The sequence below is a fragment of the Dendropsophus ebraccatus genome, chromosome 2 (genome assembly GCF_027789765.1).
Source record: "Dendropsophus ebraccatus isolate aDenEbr1 chromosome 2, aDenEbr1.pat, whole genome shotgun sequence".
Classification (NCBI taxonomy): Eukaryota; Metazoa; Chordata; class Amphibia; order Anura; family Hylidae; genus Dendropsophus; species Dendropsophus ebraccatus.
The window spans coordinates 23,997,237-24,019,691 of NC_091455.1; the positions used below are offsets into that span (position 1 = coordinate 23,997,237).

At 42.6% G+C, this 22,455-nt stretch overlaps 1 protein-coding gene across 1 annotated transcript in view; it reads left to right on the forward strand.

The window, feature by feature from the left end:
- Window positions 1-22,455, forward strand: part of EIF3H (eukaryotic translation initiation factor 3 subunit H) — a 110,705-nt gene that overhangs the window by 79,103 nt on the left and 9,147 nt on the right. The window contains exons 3-6 of the mRNA XM_069959850.1: window positions 1,822-1,989; window positions 6,531-6,630; window positions 8,075-8,224; window positions 20,001-20,121. Of these exons, the coding sequence (XP_069815951.1) occupies window positions 1,822-1,989; window positions 6,531-6,630; window positions 8,075-8,224; window positions 20,001-20,121 (539 nt within the window). The remainder of the gene's footprint in view (window positions 1-1,821; window positions 1,990-6,530; window positions 6,631-8,074; window positions 8,225-20,000; window positions 20,122-22,455) is intronic.

Sequence of the window (22,455 nt, forward strand, 5' to 3'; positions counted from 1 at the left end):
TATCCGCATGAGTTGAACTAGGCACATAGTTGGAACAAATTATGCTTCGGTTAAACGAATGGATATCTTGATGATACGGATCTGAGATACTGCGCTCGCTGCCTCCGGCAACTTATAAAATCTAAAACGTGTGGGAAGATTAAGGATAAACAAAAGCAGATGCCCAATTGATTGGAGTTCTGACTTTTGCCAAACAAAAACTTTGCTGTTTTGCCATAAGAAGGCGAAAGCCCTCCCGAGCCACTCGCGTAACAATATTGCCATACATATAGATCGAAATCAAACAAGGGCTTGTATTTTTTTTCTCTTTTCGTCCCACCAGCTCTGGTTTCCTGCTTCACCGCTGCGATCTGTTAATATTAGACAAAGCTTTTCATTCACAGCTTAGAGGAGCTTTGATTGCTCTTAACTCAGAATTGGAGCAGCTATTTGCTCGAAAGTGTGGGTGAAAAATGAAATATGCCACTTAGGTTTATGGTTTACCATCACTGACTTATCTGTACACAATGTTGGGTTTTATTTTATTGCCGTTTGGTCGCAGTGTTAATTCTTTATTGTAGTAAAGTAGATTTTTGTTATCCATTCTGAGCATGCGGACAAAATGGCGCAGTTGATGTTTTTGAAAAACCATGTCACGTTTTACCCGCCGTCTCCTACAGTAGCGCCAGATCTGCTTCTGTTAGAAGAAGCGAAGCGAGAACTTTGCAATACACACGTTTTCTTACAAAAGGAAAAGGGACCAGTGCTATATGAGACCACCACTAGATCTCTTTTTGGGGTCCTTTTTACATGGCCTGATAATTGAGAGAGTTGCTTATTTACAAAATCAATCCACTCCTTGTTCTAGTTTACACAAAGTGTAGTTGACTATTGATTATATAAATCCCTGTACAAAAGATACAATCTGTAGGTGAACATTGCCGGGAGCTTGGCTAACTATGGATACAACCACTCTGGGTGAGTTCCATAGGTATGAGCGTAACTTTAACATACTTTGGTGCGTCCGAACCTGAGCTTGTAGCATTTGATTAGCGGATGCAGCCCTAAGGCTGCTTGGAAAACGGATACAGCCAACTCGAGGTACCGCTAATCATATGCTGCTTCGGACAGGCCCAATCCTTTGGCAGCAGGAACGTCTGCACGCCTCAGGTGAAGGTGGGGGTTTTGGCGTCCTCGCTACAGCCGCAAGATGTATACTTTGCGACTTTACGAAAGTTGTTTTGGGGTCATTCTAGGTTTAGCTCTAATGAAAAATGGGATGGTTGGGTTCATATGTAAAACCAATTCTCCTGTGCGTCACTGATAAGAAGTGTCTGTGGTAATATTTTGATAATTGAAACAATAAGCAGTTGTGGAACTTGATTTGCACCCCCATGAATACACCTTTCAATATTGACTTGTATCTACTCCACCTTTGCTTGGCCTGTTTGTTGAGCAAACTTGTTGAACTGTTCAGGTTCGGCATACTGTTCATACGCTCTGCATTTGACTTGCAGCGGTTAGAGAAGTTGGATAATGTCCTAGGGACTTATGGAAAACAAGGATACAGCCATAGGCATTTCCTGGTAGCCCTAGGATGGCATCCAACTTCTGCAGCCGCCAGGAGTCAAATGCCAAGTGTTTGGGTTCAGAGAACTTTGCCGAACCTGAACAGTTCAACAAACTCGCTCAATGCTTGACTTGTTGCCTCACCATTGCACCACACTACCATTTCCATATGTTGACAACACAATCCCTGAAGACCCTTAAGTCTCTACACTGGCAGTTTTGCCATTGAGTGATATTTTTGCCAATGATATTTTTTATTCTCTCCCCATATAGTTCAATATCAGATGGAGATGATGAGAAGCCTCCGCCACGTCAACATTGACCATCTCCACGTGGGTTGGTACCAGTCCACCTACTATGGCACCTTCGTCAGCCGTGCCCTCCTCGACTCACAGTTTAGCTACCAGCATGCCATTGAGGAATCTGTGGTGCTCATTTACGGTAAGGATATATAAATGTATTTTTTGCCTGCTGTATTGGCCATGCGGAGGTGCTCTCGTAGTGATTGGGATGGGGGGGGGGGGGTAGGGGGCGAGCTGTCTGAGGTAGCCTGGCAGTCCCTTTTAAGTAAATACCAACTGTGTGTGGAGCGGGCCCGAGCAGCAGCACAGTCTAGACAGCGTTTCCTTCGGCGTGTTTATTTTTCTTGCTATCAGAGACCTGATGTGTACGCTCAGGAATGCTGGAGAGTGGTCGCTTCATTTTTATTCCTCAGTCTTTCTCCCTCGGTGAAGGCTGGTGAAACTAGACCAGATGTCTAACATACCTCGATTACTAGAACGTCTGGCCCTGGAATACGTGACTGACCAATCATATTGCAATTGGCCAAGTCTTTCCAATTTTATTATTTTTTTTTTCTTTAATACCTCTGACAGGGGCGCACAAACACGGCTCTGTTTCCCAAATGCAAATTTTTTCCCCCCCGTTCCCCGTCCGGTTTTAATGGTGTTTCCTCAAGCTCTCCAGACCAGATGTTCTGTGCTCTATCAGAACCATAGGCAATTTAACAGCTTTATGGCTCCCCTACCTACCCCCTTTTTTTTTCTCTCTTTAAACACTCACTATGCCATATCTGGCAGGCCTATAGCTTCCAGCCGAGAGGCGAATGTTAATGTCCCGCATATCTGTCAGAAAAGGAAAAAAAAAAGCTCCTAATGAAGGCGATGAATCTCGCACGCTGCCCCCAAAATTATTTCAGCATGTTAACAATTGGATTACAGTAAGAGAACAAGTTGTTAAAGTAGTTTTAGATTGGCTGGAAACATGACATCATGGCCTTGATGAATTTTCCACTTGTTCTACGTCTTGTGTCTCGTTTTGTCACCTTTCTGCTCGAGCGGACGCCATTCGGGGAAACCGAAAGTCTTAACTTATTGTTGAAAACGTGTCAGCAGAGGAGCCCGTAGAAGTGGAGGAAGCCAAAAATAGTTTTATAAAAAATTCTATTATGTGCTTTATGCTGTTTTTTATGACTATTTTTATGAAATCGTAATTGATAAATTAATATTAATTCTCCCAAATAAACTTCTCTGGGAACATAGGACATTTAGGAGAAACCAGATGTCCTCCCTTTTTGTTTTAGACCACTTACAGAAGCCGCATATAGACAGATTTTTTTTTTTTTTTTTTTCCTGTCTTTTTTTATTTTTTTTCTTGCATTTGCTTATATGACAAACTTATGTAAGCTTTAATACATTTTTTTAGTGCAAGTGCTGTCTTATATGTTAAAGACAGTAGCACCAGCCGAGGGGAATCATGAGTATCCGTTGAATACAATAACTTTTTTTTCTTCTTCGAGGTTTGTGGATCTGTTTTATAAAAATGGTCAGTAGACAAAAAGTATAATATGGATAAATTTTAATATTATGACCCAATCGAGAGTGTTACGATCCCCACTAACCACATCCCAGGGGCTCGCTAAGATTCCGCCGCACCTATATTGTCCTCATGTTAAACCGAAAAAACCAGGAGCCAACAAGAAGTCCTGACTCCTCCGGTAAGACGTGCAGGCAGCAGTCCTTTATATTCCTTTAGTCTTTCAGGCTCCTGGATAGCTTCCAGCCGTAGGTAACAGAATATTTCCAGCACCTAACTTCCAGGTGTCAAGATTTTTGGCCGCACTTGCCGATGTGATTTAATATTTTTTGTAATGTGCGAGAAGGAAATTTTGTCTACATCATAATGCGCTGGCCGGCTAATGTTGTGGATCTTGGCTTCGACTTCTTTTTTTTCTTTCTCCTTTTTTTGTTCTTTTTTTTTTTTTTTTATTTATATACTGACAGGTCCATACGGAGATTTTAGTGTTGTAATAGGTCTGATCATATGAAATAGAAGAAGGAAAAGTTCTTTTTTCTCGTCTGTATTTGGTTGCTTTGCTTGGAGGATGATGTGCAGAGACCGGTATTATAAACCCTGCTGTGTTAGGAATATGGAGCGGTCCGGTCATGAATATGCTTATAGCCTCCGATAGCCCCATGGGCCTCCGGCTTGATATGGAAACAGCGTGCACCCCAGTGTATGCCATATTACAGATACATTCACAGAACCCATATTCACTTTTCCCTGTTGTCTTTATTGGGAAAGTCAAAATCTAAATTTAAATTTGCAGTGTTGTGCATTTTGCTGTGGATCCCCATATTGTGTTTTATTGTATTTTTTTCCCCCTGAATTTACATAATCTGCAGCGTTAATTCTTCATGAATTGGGGATGATAACTGGAGAAATTTTGCACTTTATAAAAGAAAAAAAACTATTTCTGATGCATGTGGCCCATACACCTAAAGGAGTGTTTTGGCAAATTATTATTATTCTTTAACTTGGTTATGTAACTTCGTAGTATAAAGAAGGGGGGGGGGGGGGAGAAGAAAAGGGGGAAAAAAAAATAAATAAAAAAATAATAATAATTATATATATATATATATATATATATATATATATATATATATATATATATAATTTTTTTTATTTATTTTTCTTTACAAATTTAAGTGATACAGATTCTCTGCTGCCACCAATGGTTGTATCACGAACTGCAGGGCTGCACAAGGAAACAAGGAACTACCACTAGGAGTTTTTTTTTTTTTTTGGCCAGTTGTAATTTCACACCCAAATAACGGCTATTATTTTAAAACAACGTTGTGAAATAACGGACGTTACTTGGTTGTGAAATGACTGCCAGCGAAAAAAAACAAACAAAGAAAAATGTCTGTTGAAATCAACGTGGTCATGTAAATGTGTTTCCATTGACCTCAATGGGAAAGTCAACATTTGTAGGTGTTACGGATTCTGCGGCAGGTGACAGATTTTGCTCTGAAACGCGTTGACTTTTTTCACCTTCACGTGTTTTTTTCCCCATCATTTTATGATATTGCTTTATTTCTCTAAGAATTATCATCATGATAAAGTTATTTATGAGCTGTGGAGAAGACCCCCGTATTAGGAATCTGACTACTATATATTTGCCGTAGGATTTCTATCCCCTCCTAAATTACTGTATTCCTTGTGGATCCTCACCCCTAAGTAGCTGAGTTATGTCACATCCTCACGTACCATAAATATTCTACAAGCAGCACATTGTAAAACCAACCTGCCCCGTCCGCCCACATCCATCCCCTCACCTACTCCCTCACCTCTCGGCCAGCTATCTGTGCCCACTACATGAGCTGCACGTTGTATGCTGGGAGGGAATCTGTATCTCTGTGAACTAGAAAGACAGCTCTGCGGCCATTGTATTCCTGATTTGAGATGCACCGGAGGCATGCAGTGTGGCGGCCAGCTTTGTAGTCTGCATGCTAATAAGGCCGGCATTGATATTGTAGTCATTCCTCAGCACACGGCCTTTCTCTTCCTTATCGCTGGTGGACGCAGCAGAAGGCAAATAGATGACTAATTGTTTGTTTTCCTTTTTATTGCCTTAAAATTTTTATCACGTTACGGTTATATCGCATGTGCGCCATTTAGGGGATTCACTGTCACCCGTAGCTGTAAAGAGGAGTCATGCGACGCAAGGGTTAATCTGTAAGGCTTCTGCTATACAGACACCAGTGCCAGAATCCGGCTACGTCTGAGATATCCATAAACCAGTGGTGTCAAACCTGCGACACTCCATTTGTTACAAAACTACAGTTCCCATTATGCCTGGGCAGTAAAGAATCCTTTCTGTGTTGTGTCGAAACTTTGGGGTTGTTTATCCCTTTCGTTACAATTCTGCTCAAACTTAACTTCTTATATATTGCTGCCTTTGGGGAGAGCATAACAAACAGCAAACTCTTGTCTTTTAGCGCTCCCCCATTGTCTGCTGGCGTCATCTTCGGGTTCCGGCTGAACAATCTTTCTTCCAAGGTGCGGTCGTCTAGCAGTGACCGCCCGGTCAGCCAATCACTAACTGAGACGATACAGCACCGCGGCCAGTGATTGGCTGAGCCGGCTGTCACTGCAAGACGTAGTCCACTTTGGAAATGGAGGCAGGATTGTTCATCCGGGACCTGAAGATGACAGAGGACACTGGAGGAGCTCAGAAAGATAAAAAATAGCCGCCTTATGTTCTCGTCAAAAGCGGCAACATATAAAAATTTAGAGGTTGTCCATGCAAAATTAACTTGTCCCTTTTCCACAGGATAGGGGACAAGTAGGAGATCAGAGGGTCCGACCTCCGTACACCCCGCAAGGCTCTGTTCCTATGGCGTTGACACAGAGCTGAGCGCTATACTCGTGCCGTATCGGGGATCTATCACTTGTCCCCTATCCTGGGCATAGGGGGCAAGTTATTTGGGGTGGACAACTTCCTTAAGTTTGAGCAGAATACCCCTTTAAGACACACAAACTCAGTTACCAGCAAAGAATTTTAAGACCTCTTTCTGGGCTTTATTGCTTTCTCTTTGGGTTGTGCAGGTAGTACAGCTTTAATTTTTCTCTTCCGTGACTATATATTTTATTTCTTACTGCCCATTGATGACTTTGACTTTTTCTGTTTTGATTTTTAGATCCTATTAAGACTGCTCAGGGTTCTCTGTCGCTCAAGGCTTATCGACTGACTCCAAAACTGATGGAAGTCTGCAAGGAGAAAGACTTCTCTGCGGAAGGGTACGTGTGTGCGGGGAGCTTGGCAGGCATCTTGTTTCTTGAGTTGTAGAGGTGTTGAGGTAAGCGGCAGAGAACATGATGTCCAGCGATGGAGGGTAAACAGATTACCACGTCCAGGCTCCAAGACTCTTCTCTCCGGAGCTGTATTCAGTCCGTCCACATTCCTCACCCTGCAGTCAGTGCACCGGGTCAGATGCTAAAGTAGAATGCTAAAGTGGCATCTGTTAGTAATGGCAGAAGTTGTAGGTTTATATTTACTTTAACTGGTGGCAATTGTTTCCTTATCTGAGAAATGGAAATTTTTAGAGGGTCTATGGATAAGACATGTAGGGGGTCCATCCCTATTCTCTTCATGAAATGGGAAGGATGAACATATACCATAAAAACAGGGTAGCATTGGGAGAGTGGATAGTAAAGGGGAACCCCCACTATAAAACCTATATGTGGCCTAGTTGTTGCCCAGTGGGTTAAAAAGTAGTTTTTAGGTATAGAAAAAATAATTCCTATACATTTGATTATGTATATGGAGCACTTCCCTGCACTAAGGCTTAAGGGGGCACTGTCATAAGTAAAAAAGAAAAAAAAAAACTTTCGATATGTCAAACTCTAGGTCGGGACTCTCAATGATACACACTTCTGATATGTTGCTATGCTATGTATGTATGCTATGTCTGAAGTTTGTTTAAAGAGACTTTGTCTATGCTGTACTATCTCAGGGTAGCATAAACTAGTGACAGAGAAGCTGAACAGTATGCTGTATCATTTACATTGTTCTGTGCAGCTGATCCAGAGAGATCCTCCTGAATAACATGGACAATAAGTAGTCTTCTCCATTATGTGCATGAGCCCAGTAGTCCTGGATATTCATGAGAAGCAGAAAACTCCGCCCACCAGCTGCTGATCGGCAGCTATCTATCCGTGCTGTGTATAGGCAGTCAACGGTCAAGAATCCTATTCTCTAATATAAACCTAGTGACAGATTCCCTTTAAATGATAGGTACCCTCCCTTTAAAAAAACAAAACAAAAACTGAGTTTCTGACGTGTACAATGAGACAGTCCCATTATTTCTTCAATATTTACATTTAGGGCCAGTTTACAGTAAATTTGTCGGAATTCTGCGGCGGAGCTCTCCGCTGCAGACTCTCTCCTTCCTCAGTCTCACAGTATGTCCATGGGAGGCCTTGCGGGCCTCCGCTCTAAGAATTGACATGTCATTTCTTTGAGCGGAGGGCCACAGAGAGCGGAGGCGCACGAGCCCTCACATAGACACACAGTTTGACACTGAGGCAGGCGTGTTGTGTGAACTTGACCTTATACAGGGTTAATTGCCCCTGGAGAGAGACGGCCAGTGGCACTCTATTCATTTTCTATGGGACAGAAGGTTAATACATGGCGATTGATGGCTGCTTTTCTTCTGATATGTGAATGTCCTTCTCTCCACAGACTGAAGAAAGCCAACATCGCCTTCGAGCACATGTTTGAAGAGGTTCCCATTGTCATCAAGAACTCCCATCTCATCAATGTGATGATCTGGGAACTGGACAAGAAGGCTCCTGTATCCGAGAAGCATGAACTCCTCAGTCTGTCCAGCAGGTGAGAACAGGGGACTCCTCTAGGATCCAGCATCATGTTATAATCAGAGGTTCTAAAAAGCCTTGTCCACAGAAGTACCATACAGTTGCGCACATCGCCTATGAGTCTCTATATATTCTGTAGGATGCTGTTTAAAGTAGATGATCCATGATTCCAGGGAAGAACATATTGCCTTAGGTTTCCACCATGTAGCGACATACAGTGCATTGCATCCTGCGGCTTTGCTTGCTTTAGAAGCCTATATACCCATGTAGCCATAAAGATGGCTGTCCTGAAAGATATCCAATCATTTCCCATCTTCTCCACATTGCAAGCAGTTTTGTCGGCTGACCCAATATTCACCAATTATACCTCTTACCAGCATCTTTATGTGGATGCTATGGTAAAGTGAACCATTGTGTGCTTTTCTTAGTATGGTCAGAAATGATAGAAGCGATACCATTATGCCAACACTAGAGGGAGCTCTCTGTATACAATATTAGTTACCAGTATATAATAAGGTGTTAGGAATTGTGTCATTTATCTATTGCAATACATAGGGCTTGGAGCTGTAACCGAATAACAGAACCAACTTCTATAAGGTTATGTTGGGATCTGCACGATAGATAATTTAATAAAATAATTCCTCCCCTGAATGATTCTTTTTCTTTTTGTCAATGTAAAATTTGTCCAGCGGAAAACATTAAAGTGTCATTGTAGTTTTCAATTTTCTTTTTGCAGAAATCAATAGTAGGGTAACAAACACACACATCGTATATGCAGAAGATATGCAGCAAATACGCAGCAGATTTGATGGTGCAGATTTGATGCTGTGTTCAGTTATTTAGATCTAATCTGCTGCGTATTTGTTGTGTATTTGTTGCGTATTTGCTGCGTATTGCAGCAGTAAATACGCTGCGTATACGGTGTGTGTTTATACCCATACAGGTGATTTTAAGAAACTTTGTAATTGGGTTTATTAGCCGAAAAATGCATTATTATCATAAAAAAGCAGTTTGAAGCTCTCCCCGCTGTCTTCATGGTTCTCTTATGTAGAGGTGGGGGGGGGGGTTGAGGCAGATGGGGCACCAAACCAGGCCAAAAAAGAGTTTAATCTACAGCTACATCACGGGGCTATCTCCTCTGAAGTCAGCACTGACCTCTCTGACCTCTGAATACCGGCTTTCACACAGTTCCCGCTTTGTTCTCTGCTGCCGACTAATCTCCCTCCTCCCCCCTCCCCTCTCCATATGTTACACAGGGCCCGACTGATGTAAAAGAGTCGATTTCCTGATAATGAGCAGTGGATGAGAGGGGGGAGGGGGGGGGGACCTGGGGAAAGTCTTTTTGAATGCAGATATTGGCATATTTGCCTAATAATGCCAATTACAAAGTTTCTTAAAATCACCTGTACTGTTCTGCAAAAAATAAACAAATAAATACGACAGTGACACTTTAAGGGGAAAAAAAAAAAAGAATCATTAGTATGTATATACCCATATATTTTCGAGGTGGACTCCTGGTACAGTGTGAAAATGTCACCAAGCACTTTACACTCCTGAGCGCCTTCATGCAATTTTGCACCAAAATTACAGGTTCATGGTTTCGGCTGAACGTAAAACTCTTAACACTTAAAAATAAAGGTGTGTATGGTTCATACATGAGGCTTACGCCCGTGTCTGTACGCACATTTTTACATCTCTAGAACTAGTGACCAAGATGGCGGAAAACATTGAAGAGCATGACATGAAGAAATGTGATTGCTCATGTCCCCACCTCTCTCTCTAGTAAAATGAATAGAGCGCGGCAGTTCTAAGGCCTGGGAACATTTCATCACCCACGCTCTCTCGAGCAGGATCGTAGCGTTCAGCAGTCATCGGTGAACGTCTCCGTTTCCATCATTTCCGACCTCCATCAATACCCCCCCTCCCCCGCCTTATCGCACAGTCTTCTAATTCAGCTTCCTCCGTCGTGGCACGCGGGGCCGACCCACCTCCAGAAAGAACGGCCGGCGTCCCTGACAGCCGCAGATGTGTTCCCTGATTCATGAAGCTTTTATATACCAGCTCAACGAGGGGGATGAAGCGATGACCGCGGTTCAGCTCAGGGCAGGCCGCGCACATTTATTACCTTGTAGTGGTAGCGAGCAATCTCGCAGCCTGCCAAAGACATTTACCATTTCGGATCTCAGAAATCAAATTCCGCACAATGCATATATTGAATCAAGTGCTTGTTATATTCAGCCACGCAGGAGAGACACGCTATACATCATCTCATTGGCTCAGAAAAATGGCAGATAGTTGCTGTTTTTTTTTTTTTTATTTTACGCGTGAATGTAAACCTGGGGTGAGTGTGGGGCACGGGGCCAGGCGTAACACTTCAGCTGATCCGGTAACATTATAAACGTGAGCTAATATAATGTCATGATACACACTATAAAGCTTTCCTGTCTGGGTCTGTGTTCCTGGATAATGCATAACGTATGCGGCTTCCCTATACCGGGCTCGGGTTACCGCATGAAGTACATCGCTTTTATACTTTTAGGCTTCTTAATTTCACATTTTTACTTAAGTTCATGGTTCTCAGCCTCCTCCGGCAGCTGCAGGGTTAAGCGTCTGCCGTATTCTTTCCCCGCAGACGATAACTACATAAAAATTCATCTCACCCCTTATCCTAAAGCTCTATCCCTCCCGCTGGGTCCTCCAGGTTTTATTGACAGCGTTCACACGTTGGTTCTCCGTAACTACATTTCTTGTCGCTCCCGACCAGCAACTTGTTTTATGTAAGTGGGTTTAGCGCTGTTAAAGTAACTGCCCCCCTCTGACAGGATATTTATGATCATTAAATAAAAGTGCTCACGCCCCAGGACCGTTCTCATGTAAAGGAGCGGGCTCCGGCCACTGCTGCAGACCAGTTATAAATCACGTCACGGGGCGACATTAACATGTACGCTGCCTGCTATTTATATGGCTGCTTATAGTTGTTCCTTTTTTTTTTTTTTTTTTTTTTTTTTTTTTTTTTTAAGAATTTCCTTTCCTTTTTTTTTTTTTTTAGTTTAGTCAAGTGGATTCTTGTAGGGTTCTGGTTGTTTTGGTGTCTGGTTCTGAGCATCTCATCACAGGCTCTATTCTTCAAAAGATCACTGATACAGCTGTATAGATGAGAGACACACAACTGTGTGTGTGTATGTATGTATATATATATATATATATATATATATATATATATATATATATATATATATATATATATATATATATATATATATATTACTAGAAAATGTACCCGGCGCTGCCCGGGTATAAAGTGTCAGTGTGTTAATTAGATTTGTTCTAAGGTGCCCAGGAGGCCAAGCTAAAGGTATTTGCATCTGAGTTAATCAGTGGAATTAGTGTATACCTGTAGTGCATAGTTGGAGGGGTTCTGTATACCCACAATGTATAGTTTTTAGGGGTCTCGCATATCTGTAGTGCATAGTTGGAGGGATGTATACCTATAGTGTATAGGTGGGGGGTGGGTCCTGTATACCTGTAGTGTGTAGTTGGGGGGGGGGCTGTATACCTGTAGTGTATAGTTGAGGGAGGTCCTGTATACCTGCAGTGTACAGTTGGTGAAGGTCCTGTATACCTGTACTGTATAGTTCGGGGGTCCTGTATACCTGTAGTATATAGTTGGTGCTGTATACCTGTAATGTATAGTTAGTAGAGGTCTTGTATACCTGTAGTTTATAGTTTGAGGGTCCTGGATACCTGTAGTGTATAATTGGTGGAGGTCTTGTATGCCTGTAGTATACAGTTCTGGGGTCCTGTATAACTGTAGTGAATAGTTTGAGGGTCCTGGATACCTGTAGTGTATAATTGGTGGAGGTCTTGTATACCTGTAGTATACAGTTCGGGGGTCCTGTATACCTGTAGTGAATAGTTTGAGGGTCCTGTATAACTATAGTATAGAGTTGGTGGAGGTCATGTATACCTGTAGTGTATAGTTTGGGGTCCTATACACCTGTAGTATATAGCTGGTGGAGTTCCTGTATACCTGTAGTATATAGCTTTGGGGTCCTGTATACTTGTAGTATAGAGTTGGTGAAGGTGCGGTATACCTGTATTATAGAGTTGGTGTAGGTCCTGTATACCTGTACTGTATAGTTTTAAGGTCCTGTATACCTGTAGTGTATAGTTTGGGGTCCTATATACCTGTAGTATATAGTTGGTGGAGTTCCTGTATACCTGTAGTGTATAGTTTTGGGGTCCTGTATACCTGTAGTGTATAGTTTTGGGGTCCTGTATACCTGTAGTATATAGTTGGTGGAGGTCCTGTATACCTGAAGTATATAGTTGGTGGAGGTCCTGTATACCTGTAGTGTATAGTTTTGGGGTCCTGTATACCTGTAGTGTCCTGTATACCTGCAGGGTTGTATTTACCCGTATGGCAGTGTTATTCAGTCACAGTGTGTCTGTATTGGTCAGGTCTGGTGTGGCGGTGTTATCCAGTCACGGTACGGCGGTATTGGTCAGGTCTGGTGTGGCGGTGTGATCCAGTCACGGTATGGTGGTATTGGTCAGGTCTGATGTGGCGGTGTTATCCAGTCACAGTATGGCGGTATTGGTCAGGTCTGGTATGGCGGTGTTGGTCAGGTCTGATATGATGGTGTTACCCAGTCACAGTTTGCCGGTATTGGTCAGGTCTGGTGTGGCAGTGTTATCCAGCACAGTATAGCGGTATTGGTCAGGTCTGGTGTGGCGGTGTTACCCAGTTACCCAGTCACAGTTTGGTATACCTGTAGTGCCCTGTATATACATGTACTGTATAGATGGAGTAGGGGGCCCTGTATATACATGTACTGTATAGATGGAGTAGGGGCTCCTGTATATACATGTACTGTATAGATGGAGTAGGGGCTCCTGTATATACATGTACTGTATAGATGGAGTAGGGGGCCCTGTATACATGTACTGTATAGATGGAGTAGGGGCTCCTGTATATACATGTACTGTATAGATGGAGTAGGGGCTCCTGTATATACATGTACTGTATAGATGGAGTAGGGGGCTCTGTATATACATGTGCTGTATAGCTGGAGTAGGGGGCCCTGTATATACATGTACTGTATGGATGGAGTAGGGGATCCTGTATATACATGTACTGTATAGATGGAGTAGGGGGTCCTGTATATACATGTACTGTATAGATGGAGTAGGGGGCCCTGTATATACCTGTACTGTATAGATGGAGTAGGGGGTCCTGTATATATATGTACTGTATAGATGGAGTAGGGGGCCCTGTATATACATGTACTGTATAGATGGAGTAGGGGGCCCTGTATATACATGTACTGTATAGATGGAGTAGGGGGTCCTGTATATACATGTACTGTATAGATGGAGTAGGGGGCCCTGTATATACATGTACTGTATAGATGGAGTAGGGGGCCCTGTATATACATGTAATGTATAGATCGAGTAGGGGGTCTACCAGTTATTACTGTGGATGTTGTGAGGCAGCTTCCCTAGCAACCATTGCTCCCTGTGAAAATGAAAGCAGTAATCCTATTGGTTGCTAAGGCTCCAACTGCCGTGTCTGCTGCAGCTAATTATATCACCTGTGTTTGCAGTGAGGAGATTTTCCCATTCATCTCTATGGGGCGTCGCTCTTTCCCCTCCCCCTCCCCTCCTGTACATCTGGCGGGGACGGGACCTTCGCAATAACCTTCCCGGGCACCCAATGTATCTGTGTGCCAAATTTGGGGTCAAACGGTTCAGGCGTTTGGAAGTCTATAGAGGACAGACAGACAGAAGGACAGACAGACAGACTGACTTTGATTTTTATGATATAGATAATATATTTACATACACACACATATAACAATGTGTATGTATCTGTTTATTTTTGCATTTTTACTGCAAGGGGTTATCCAGCATTAGAAAAAATCTGACCACTTTCTTCCAGAGACAGCAACGCTCTTGTCTCCAGTTTGGGTGCAGGTTTTTGAACTCTGTTCCATTGAAGTGAATGGAGCTTAATTAAAACCCACACCTGAACTGGAGACAAGAGTCGTGTTGTCTCTGTAAAAAAAGAAAATGTCCATGTTTTTCAAACGCTGGATAACCCCTGTAAAGCAACGTTCACTTGTTCTGTACTTTTATCCCTAATTGCAGATCCGCAAAAGTAAGGAACTATTTATTTCTATTGGGGTATTCACACCTTGGTCATTTTTACGCATCCACGAATAGCTTGTCATCCACTAATCCATAATTTGCGGACGTTATGTATACGTGTCCGTAATTCTAATGTCACAGGTGTAGCTCCTTCTGGCAGCCATTTTAATAAGGGACTTCACACTTATACGGATCTGCAAATAATTACGGATGCATTTTGGATATAATTTTTGCAGATTGTGGACCTATTATATAGTCCTGATTAAATTCAAAAATGTGTGAATAGTTCCTTTTTACGGCTACAATCGCATCCAAAATCGTAGTAAACCATTGCCATACAGGACTGCACACACTGCCTAAACATGTAACTATTCTCTGTCCCTGCCTGCTGTGCCCCCAAAACACACTTTTATAATCTCCTGCGGTGTATGTAATTTTGGGGCACACTAGTCATAGTCATTGGGCTTATCCATCACTGTAATCACGCTGGAACTGGTCCCCCGTCTGTATTGCAGCAGACGTGCAGTACAGTATCGTCCTATCCCGGATGTACTGCGCATAACGCTGAAATACAGACGGGGTAGCAGTTATGACATTGTGGAAAGCGTATGGAGACCTCTCAACTCTCCTCTGACCAGTCTTGGTTTGCTGAACTGTTGACTAACATGTATAGGAACCTCAAGAAGATTTTATTAGGTTACATTCACACACAGGCAAAAATTACTAATCATTCTGGGCCTAACGGGGTTGTCCAGGTTATTAAAAAAACCCCATTGTTGCGTTCTTCTAGAAACAGCACCTCTCTCCTGTCTTTAGTTTGGGTGTGGGGTTTTGCAGCTCAGTTCCATTGAAGTGAAGGAAGGTATTTTGGTATATAATACCGAAGAAATGGATTGTGGTCCCAACACTCCGAGAGTAAAACTTCAAAAACTTTATTTCACATCAAAAATAGATAAAATAAGAGCTTATGTAGAGACCATGATTAAGCGCGCGAAACGCGTTGGTTCTTTTGGCAGCCTCTACATGAGCTTTTATTTTATCTTGTTTTACCTATTTTTGATATGACATAAAGTTTTTTTTTTTATTTTACTTTCGGAGTGCAGGGACCACAATCTATTTCTTCTCTACTACTAAACAGGCCTAAGGCCAACGCCGAACCGTGCACCATCTGCTATCGACACTAAATCTCTGGAGGTGAGCTGACTCCCATTGTTTCTATATTGTAATACCCCACACAACCTCGGGACAGAGACGGCGCTGTTTCTGCAAAGAAGGTAGCTGCACTTTTTCTAAACCTGGATAACCCCTTTATGTAGTCATATAGGCGGTCCTACTTAGTGATTGACAGCATTCTCGCGGCTGATAGAGCGGACAGTCCCTGAGTAGGACTATGAGTGGAGATTTACATGAACACATGACAAGATTTTCCGGACCTTGCCCACAAATCTGTCAGTCAGTGTCATTATATTAATAGATATCTGTGGCCAATGTGCTGCGAAACTTGCTCTGAAGCCTCCCGCCCTGGCATGATGGGGGTTGTAGTTCATGAAATCGCTGATATAAATCATGGATCCCGGTCCTGTATAAGTTAAATGACACGTTCATCTCTGCTACATCTGTGTATTCATGTCTGCGGTATAGCGTGTATATATGTGTAATTTTTTTTAGGACTGTTACATTATGAATCCTTAGTTTGGGAGTAGTCCCGTCTATTTAATGTCCGCTCCATCTTCATGTTTCCTTTTATTAAAATAGCAGTGTGTCAATCAGCCGGTCCCCTGGATAGGAGCGCCGGGGGCGGACTGCACTATTGAGATCTATGGAAAAAAAGAGAACTCGGGGCCTGTACACTTGGACGGCACTTATCAGTTACTTCATGTCTCGCACCACATCTGTTTTAGTTATCTGTTTCCAGGCCTGGGTTTCCACGACGACCGAAGCAAACACAGCGTTACCACAAAGTTCTAACAATAACTCCCTGTTCCACGGCCGGAGTCCCAGAGTTTCTTATAAAATCCGCTCATGCAGCTCATTTTCTTTCATAGTGTTAGTGTCGTAAAAAAGAGAGAAAAAAAGTGATCTATGGCTGCGGTGCACGAGGAGGGGGTGTATGTGGGGGGGTCTGGCTCCTTGGTCCGGGCCTCGCAGCTTGTACCTTGTCACTTCTGTTCCTGACATACACGGCTATGAAGTTAACGTTAGACCAATGTTACGTCTATGTTCTTGTATGGTTGGCAATCTTCGGCCCTCCAGCTGATGCAAAACTACAATTCCCATCATGCCTGGACAGCTAAAGCTTTGGCTTGATGGGAATTGTAGTTTTGCGGCAGCTTGATGGTCTATGGTTCCCCATCCCTGTGTTAGCCTTTGACAATGTACCATTGCCGCTTAATCCTGAAGGGGTTAAGTCCTGTGGTCGGAATATTGCTTCAAATGACGGAATATTACGAGAGTACGGCTTTTATATTACAGGCATGCACCAGATAGTTATCATATTGGTCAAGTGACAAATCAAGATGGCCAAATTACCTCAGGCCATGTACTATTAGGGCCCTGTTCCACGGGACGATTATCGTTCGCATAATCGTTAACGATAAACGATCTTAAACGACCGCTATTGCGAACAACCTGAAATTGTTCACCCAATTACACTGAACGATGATCGTTACTTGTGATCGTTCTTGCGGTCGTCTTTACGTCGCTATTGCGTTTGTCGCTACTGTAAACGACCGAATGACGTCAACGCTAAAAATAGGTCCAGGTCTTATTAAGCGATCAGCGATTTCTCGTTCGTCGTTTAATTGTTAACTGCTATTAAACCGAACGATTATCGCTTTGTTCCGAACGATTTAACGATTGTCCGAACAATAATCGTTCCAATGAGTAGGGCCCTCAGATGTAGGTGTGAAAAAGGGGATCTGAGCTTTGGTCTCTGCATTGGTGCCAACGACTCACCACATCACATATGTGGATTTTCTTAGTATAGGCTAGTAGTTTTTTTTTTTTTTTTTAGTTGTAGCTTCAAGGGATTATCTAGGATTAGAAAACAAAGATTTTCCTTCCAGAAACAGCGCCACTCTTGTCTTCAGTTTGTGTGTGTTATTGTAGCTCAGCTCCATTCAAATGATTGGAGCTATGTTGTAATACCCGTGTTGTACAACCCAAGTGTGGTGCTGTTTCTTTTTAATTTTAGGCAACCCCATAAAGGAGTTGACCACTTAAGTTATATTGCTCAGTGTACAGTATACTCTGTACTATAAGTGTACTCATTGCACCTATTGCCAGCAGCTCCCTGTGTACCTCAAAATGCTAAAATTAGACTTCCTTCTCTAGGCTGTGTTGTCCTACTCTGTGGTGATTCTGTCCATAAAATGGCCGACATGGAGCAGGATGTGACCATGCCCCCGCCCCTCCGTTGTCCTCCATAGGCATATACAGTCTCAGGAGTAGTCCTGTCACATGCTCTTCCATGTTGGCCATCTTATGAACAGAATCACCACAGAGCAGGACAGCAAAGCCTGGAGGAGGGGAGTCTGGTTTTAGTTATAAGGTACACAGGAGCTGCTGTCAGTATATACAGTGAGTACACTTACTAATACTGCGAATGGAACTATTTTACTGTAAGGTGGTCAACCCCTTTAAAGAATTTTTAGGTTATATATGTAATCTGAAGAGAGCCATTTGTTGAGGTCCTCCCCTCCCCTATGCTGCTGCTGAATCCATATATATATAGATATTTTTTATATTTCACAAATATTGGACGCATGTATTTGGCAGCTTACATGCACAGTGTTACGGTCATTACCTAGTAAGTGCTCAGATCCTGAGGAAGGGAAGTCCCTTAATAACAAATACATTTTTCCATTTGCCGCACATCATTAAATGTTAATGTACGTCCCAGTAGTCCCTCCTCTTGGACGTCCATACGCATTGTCCCACTTTATAATATGTTATATTGACCTGCTTGGACGGGCTCCTGTGTTGGCTCCCAGAAGCATCTGTTTGGCTCCAGTATATGCAGCCGTGTGTCCACCCAGTATATTAAGTCTGCGTCGGTGCTTGCAGCTGTGTGTATAATATTATGTGTGCAGCTATATACTGGGAGCGCAGTGTATATATTAGTATAAGTGCGACTGTATACTGGAAGCGCTGTGCATATAATAGCATGAATGCGGCTATATACTGGGAGGGCTTTGTATATAATAGTATGAATGCAGCTGTATATATATTGGTATTAATGCGACTATATACTGGCAGCCCTGTGTATATCACATGCACGGTCATATATGTAGGATGCTGTGTATTGTCAGTAGTGGGTGATAGGATTTTATTCCATATAAAAGGCTTGGAGTGTAAGGAGGACATCACATGTGTATTGTTAGGGTGAGTTAATGCAGGACAGAAAAGCTGCAGGGTTACCCTTAGATTTGCGCAGGATTATGTTGGCAGGATAATGGATAAAATATTAGTAATCCCATCTATCTATTGCTGAATTTGCAGTGCAAAAAAAAACATCCATATGTTATGGATCCTCCAATGGAATTCAGTACTCTCAATGTAGCAGAATTGAAATGCGCCATGCATTTGTAGGGAAATCCGCATGTCATGCTTGGTGACTTTGTTGCGTTTGGTGAGTTGCACTCACAGATCCTCTACCGATTGTATGATACCTTTCCCACTTGTATCTGCTGCTCCTAGCCCAGATTCAAACTTTGATCTCAGTTTTACATCATGGCACTACATCATCATCTGTTCATCTACATAGAGTAGAGAAAAAAAGATGGAACAACAGTGTGTACTTTGCCCTATACTGCTCAGGAGAGGCTGTTGTTTCCCCATCCCTGGCTAGGTGATTACTGTGTGATGTCAGTGGTGGGCGGAGTTACACATGATGCGAGACAGATCATGTGACCTCTGTCTCACAGGGGAGAGAGGTAAGTTAGTACTTGTAATCAATTTTACCCCAGCTGGCTTTTATAATACACTGGACTTCTCCTTTAAAACCCTCAATAACCCCTTTGTTTTCTAATCCTGTACAACCCCTTTGTAGTTGCCCAGATCATTGGAATAGAATTGAAAAAACCTAGAATTCTATCACTTGTGTAGTTGATCTTATTATCGAGCCGTAAACAATGAACCAGCTGCAAGTGGTAGCGTATAAATAAGAGAACTACATCTCCTGCCATGAGCGCTCGGCCTTGTGCTGCGTTGTACACTAACTCTTCCCTTCAAGGTCCCGGACTATAGCGATTTATGGACTTTCTACCCAGTAACGGCTCATAGAACAAAAGCAACGAAAGAAAAGAAAAAAAAGACGCCAATGCTGCTTAATAAGCGATAACACGTGTGTGTACAGTGCATGTCTGATCCATCCGGCAGCTTCCATGCTGATTGTCTCTCCACTCCTCTTCCATTCTGTATTCACGTTGCTTGTTGCTCTTTGCTGTGTATACTCTGCAGCGGCGGTGAAGTGCTCTTTACCCAATCTTAGCATGTTCAATGGCCCCATCACATGTAAGGCCGCCTTTTCACCAATCGAATGTTCAAGTGCTGGCTTATGTAATCACCAGGCGTCCCTCCCGCCTTGTGGATGGTCTGTAAGTACTCCTGTATCCTAACTCCTTGCTTATTTCCCTGTGCAGTAATCATCTAGAGAAGAGTCTTCAGCTCCTTATGGACCGAGTAGATGAAATGAGCCAGGATATTGTGAAGTACAACACCTTCCTGAGGAACGCCAGCAAGCAGACGCAACAGAAACACCAGGTAGGTCCTCTGATAGGAAAAAGAAAACATAAAAAGCCTATACAAGCTATACTGTAGGATAGGTAAAGTTGTCCAATGAAATAAGATTGTCATTTTTCTTTGCAATTGTTTTCTCTGTTCCCTTTAAATCAGAGCGCATCCCTCTCCATGAACAGAGTGTAGTTGCTGGGCAGCTGGTTCAGTAGATTAGCAGTAATATGGCAGCTTTCACACTGGCAGTTTTTGATGCAGTTTTTGATGCCAAAGCCAGAACAAAGAGAAATAGCATCTATCTTATATATGGCTGCTCCCGTTGGCTGCACTCACTAAAGAGACTGTGCGGCTGACTGTAACAGTCCTGCTTGTTGGTGCTGGGATTTCCTGCTACGAGGGGGGCAAAGGCAGCTCGCTTCTTAAAGGGGTACACTGGCATCAAGTAAAAAGAAAATAAAAAGCTGCAGTAACCAGTAAAAATCTATATTGTCAGATTTGATTCCCAGAATGCATTGCTGTCCACAGCTAGTCCACCACCTAATATTCCTGATACCAGGATATCCCTTTGAGTTTGGACAATGGGACCTGAGCTGAGTTGTATGCCAGTAGTGCACACACAAGATTTCCTTTCCCTTACTTATCTGGTCACAGCATAACATACACTCCTCTCTGCTGTGGCAGGTGAACGTACACTGGACTGAACAGGCTGCAATGTATGAAAATGATTTACAAAGCGCAGTACTATAGATGGTATATGGGAGGGAGAAGGGGGTTACTAATGTACTGGGTTAGCACAGTGATGTGTGGGCGGAACAAAGGAAAGGGTTACAATAAGTACGGAACTTCTGCTGTAACATGAACAAGGCTCTCGCCGAAACACGTAAACAATGTTTTTTCCATGACTGTCCCATGTTGAAAATAAAAAATGTTTTTAATCCACATCCGTGCTGAAAAAAAAGTTTAACACACTAGACATTTTAGGCGTGGTGAGAGAGAGAAGCAAAACCTTGATTTGCTTTTCAGGAATGGTGTAGATCACCTTCAGCAGGTATTGCTCGGGCTGCAGTTATATGGCTCATACTCTCTCCAGAACATAGGAAGTAGAGTTGGCTTTAACACCTGCTGTTTTCTGTTCTGATCTTTTTACTAGAGACAGATTTTCCTTAACAGCAGGCAGTGGTCAGCAGATTGCAGAGAAGGGAGACACCTAGTGGCCAAGACTGTAGAGCTGTTACTTGGTCTGATGTCTGGGCCTGCTACCACCTTCCTTTATGATCGCTCGTTCCTCCCGTCTCCTATGTGGACTAGTGGGGCGATCCTGCCAAAACTCTTTCTTTTAGGGCTGGATTCTGGAAAACAACCTTTTTTTTTTTTTTTTTTTTTTTTTTTTTAAAGGCACTTAGGAGCCGAGCAGAACTGTAGTCATTAAATATGTTTACAACGTTATCTCTCACAGAATATCACTCGGAAGAATAGAATTTTATCGGATGAAACCAGAGGAGAAAGTTCATCCGTGCAGGCTTCATTTCTTCCTAATTGCTTCGGTTCTGGTTTATTACAACATGTTTAATATCTGCAACATCGATCAGACAAACTCTCATTTGTTCCTGGGAAGTTTATTCTGTTAGAAAAAAAGTGTTCGGTTTTAAATGTCACTGATTAAAGTGATGTCCGTCGCGTTTTTAGCTCTAAATACCAAGCGAGTGAAACGCCTCCTATCCGGCGCTGATGGCTGCCTCACAAAAAAGATACTTTATAATAATTGTTCCTATTATGGGTTTTTACACCGAACAGCCTTAAAGTTTTTTTTTGCAGAAATCGGTAGTACAGGCGATTTTAAGAAACCTTGTAATTGGGTTTATTAGGCAAATATGGCATTATCTGCATTCAAAAAGACTTTCCCCAGGTCCCTCCCCCCCTCCCTCCTTTCTCTCATTCACTGAACATTTACATCATTCGGATCCTGTCTGGTCTATGAAGAGGGGAGGGGGGGAGGAGGGAGATTAGTCGCCAGCAGAGAACAAAGGATTACACAGCGGGACCTGTGTGACAGCCGTATTCAGAGGTCAGAGAGGTTAGTGTTGACTTCAGAGGTCATAGCCTGGTGATGTAGCTGTAAATTAACTCTTTGTTGTCCTGTTTTGGTGCCTCATCTCCCTCCACCGCTCTCCTCTCCATAGGAGAATCATGAAGACAGGAGGGAGAGCTTCAAACTGCTTTTCCATGATAAAAATGCATTTTTTGGCTAATAAATCCAATTACAAAGTGTCTTAAAATTATCTGTACTATTTATTTGTGCAAAAAAAGAAAAAAAAAATTAAACGTCACTTTAAGATTAAAAGCACAGAGAAGATAAAGCAA